The sequence below is a fragment of the Zingiber officinale genome, chromosome 3A, assembly GCF_018446385.1.
Source record: "Zingiber officinale cultivar Zhangliang chromosome 3A, Zo_v1.1, whole genome shotgun sequence".
NCBI lineage: Eukaryota > Viridiplantae > Streptophyta > Magnoliopsida > Zingiberales > Zingiberaceae > Zingiber > Zingiber officinale.
This window is the reverse complement of record NC_055990.1, coordinates 139985674-139988792: the sequence shown is the minus strand read 5'-3', so window position 1 is coordinate 139988792 and position 3119 is coordinate 139985674. Positions and strand designations below refer to the sequence as shown.

Sequence of the window (3119 nt, the reverse complement as noted above, 5' to 3'; positions counted from 1 at the left end):
AAGCCACGTGTCATTCACTGCCAGACAAAATCTGACAACCGACATTCCTTAACACTTGCCAAGTCCTAAAAACATCCGTTGCAGTATAAAAAGGGATGCTTTGTCCCTTATGTAGGTATGCTCACTCGTCATTTTTCACTAGTCTTTACTTTTCGTCATTTCTCTGTGTTTTCTGGGGAAAAAGTACCTGACTTGAGCGTCGGAGGGCCTTACCCGGGGACTTTTTCCCTTGTTTCTGGTCTCTGACGACTTGTGGGCTCGTCTGAGTGTGCGCAGAGCAACAGCGTCATTGTCATCGTCATCGTCATCGTCCTGGTCATCTTCCCTCGTTAGCCGCTCGTGCCAACCTTTCCAGGGGAGGTGCTAGGTAGATCCGAGGCTTCGGCGACTTTCCGTCAACTTCCAACCCACCAAGGCCCGCCTTCATCCGAATAAGCTTCCGGACGGGATCATAAGTGATTCCATGCCCAATAACCAACGTCTCAAAAATTTTCTACCAACCAATAATGTAAATTCAGAAATGTAAGTGATTCCTCGCCCAACCACCGTTTCAAAAATCCCTATAATAGTATATCATCGTTGGGAATCAAATTATAGGTACTGACAACTGCAGAAGCGCCTCTGCCATTGCACCATAGCTAGGTGCAAGTAAATGTTGCTCAAATCACTTATCGTTGTTCAAATCACTTAATTCTTAAATAGTGATTTATCTTTTTCGTTTCTTCTCTGTTAAGTAGTTTAAATACTGATTTATCATCTCGAGCTCTTCTTTTGTCTTTCTTTCTAAGAGTGTTAAAGTTTTAAAAGATCATCAGAATTTAAAATTTGATATGTTACTTGTTTTAATTTGTAGGTCATTATATATTTGGGAAATAATTATTAATAATCTTATATAAGACAATATAATTTTAAGGAGAACAAGTTTATCTTTGTCTCGATCTTAATTTTCTTATTAGAAGAATAAGCTAACCTGATAAAGTAGGTTAACATTGATAGAAATAAATTAATTTAACGACCGTCGTAAGATGAAAAGTCAACGAACTGATTGTCCAGATCTGGATCTGGATCTGTATTATGGAAGTCAATGCATCTACATTTCCCAAGTCTGATACCCTCCTATCCTCCTCATCCTTCTCTTCCAAGCAGCGAGCGAGGCAGGTTGCCGAAGCGAAGCGATCTAGGTTGACGCTAGCTGCCCTACTGGTTACTTAATCATACCCTTGTTTGCTTTAATTTGCCTTCCTTCAGTTCTTCTCCTTCTTAATCGTCTCCTTTCTTTTCTATATTTTGTTAGTTACGTTGATTTTGCATATTCATATTTAGTTTGACATGAATTAACAATGTAACGTTGCTTAATTTCTTGGATTAATCCAGAGCTACAAGTCTGCAATCGTCTCTTGTTGTTTAACTATAAGAGATGGAAAATGATTCTCTCGCATCCCTGGATATTCTTAGAGATGTGTATCGCATGGCGAATTTTTTCATGAAGCAACTACGGACCCCGGAAAGAGAATCGGTGGAAGCCATCCAGGCGACGATCTTTCGAGTTCCTGATAACATCCGCAGAACCAATGCCGATTCTTTTGAACCAAAGATGGTCTCTCTCGGCCCCTACCACCATGGAAAGCAACGCTTTCGAGCAACGGATGGAAGGATCAAATTGCCCAATGCCACCAACTTTTTCAAGCGCACCATCCGCATGGACATGGAAATAGTGGAGCGCACTGTCGAGCGATTCAAGGAGTGGGAGCCGCATTTACGGTGTGTCTATTCGGAGCAGATCAACATGACCAGCAATGAGTTCGTGGCGATGATGATGCTCGACTGCACTTTCGTGGCCGAGTTTCTACGGGAGCAAGCCGCGAAGTGGTATGGAAATGGAACACAGGAGAAAGACTACTTGTGGAAGTGGGCAGCTCCATCGATTGTCCACGATATGTTGGTTGCCGAAAACCAGTTCCCTCTTGGTCCCCTTCTTTATCTCTTCAATCAGTGCACGGATGATTCGCTTCACCATCCTCCCCTAACGGAATTCCTCTGTCATGATCTCATGCTGCAAATTCACCGAAACCTCTCTTCACCCTCCACCTTGGCCTCGACCTCGAACGTTAGTAGCTTTAAAGCAAATTCTCATTTGCTCCATCTTTTTCATGGATGGCTTGTTAGCCAGCTGCAAAGAAAGGAGAAACATCTGGACACCGTCGACTTACCTTCCTTCCCGAGTGCTGAGGTGCTCGAAGCAATGAGAATACAATTTACAAATAAGACCGATGGCAGTAGCTTCTTGGACATCACTTTTGACGAAAGCAAGAGATCCATGGAGATTCCTCAACTCGATCATCAACGATGACAACATCTCCCTCCTCCGGAACCTCATCACTTTCGAGCAGCAATGCGATGAGGTCGACAACTACATCTCCGCGTATGTTTGGTTCATGGACTGCTTGATAAACACTGACAAGGACGTGGCGGTGCTCCGGAAACATAAGATTGTGAGCAAATAATCCGGATAAATTCAAATAAATCGGACATGATAAGTTTTAGTTATAACGTTTCGTTTAATATTTTTGATAACTTAGCCTTTCCTAGTTTATAGCTTACGTGGCATTATTTCTATGGTTTAAGTGATGTAAGATCTTATCACTTGTGGTGTATATATACAACACAAATGTGAATGGAAACAGCAGCACGGCAAGATTAATTTTTCCCAAGCTACTCCGTTCCTTTTTGTTTTGTTTTTTATCTTCTTTAGTGTTTATGTGTGTATTGTCGGGGTGCTGCTCTTAGATTCTGAACCAACAATTGGTATCAGAGCCTTGATAGTATAAGACACCCAAGAATCTACAATTCCACCAAAATGTCGGGCATCCCACAAGCTGCTGTGAAGGAGAACGGCGGAGTGTCATTTCCCTATCCGATGCTAAGTCCTCACAATTATACTGTGTGGACAATAAAGACAGAGGCGATCCTTGATGCCCAGGGAGTCTGGGAGGCGGTGGAGCCAGCGGAAGGAGCCCAGGTGGATGCAAAGAAGGACAAAAAGGCACGCGCATACATCTTGCAGTGTGTCCCCGAAGACATCCTTCTTCAAATTGCAACAAAGAAGACGGCGAAAGATG

General features: G+C 42.9%; 1 protein-coding gene across 2 annotated transcripts; it reads left to right on the top strand.

The window, feature by feature from the left end:
- The first annotated feature begins 1099 nt into the window (after positions 1–1099).
- Positions 1100–2701, top strand: LOC122054076 (putative UPF0481 protein At3g02645). 2 transcript variants are annotated; one of them, XM_042615918.1, is made up of 2 exons: positions 1100–1181; positions 1375–2701. In XM_042615918.1, exon 2 carries the CDS (start codon positions 1418–1420, stop codon positions 2348–2350), a length of 933 nt encoding a protein of 310 aa, XP_042471852.1. In that variant the 5' UTR covers positions 1100–1181; positions 1375–1417; the 3' UTR covers positions 2351–2701. The 2 variants fall into 2 exon arrangements, with proteins under 2 accessions (XP_042471852.1, XP_042471851.1); XM_042615917.1 differs by having other exon boundaries at positions 1120–1203.
- Positions 2702–3119: the final 418 nt, after the last annotated feature.

Excerpts from the sequence above, each read along its gene's own strand:
- LOC122054076 (XM_042615918.1), top strand. The coding sequence starts at position 1,418 with ATGGAAAATGATTCTCTCGCATCCCTGGATATTCTTAGAGATGTGTAT.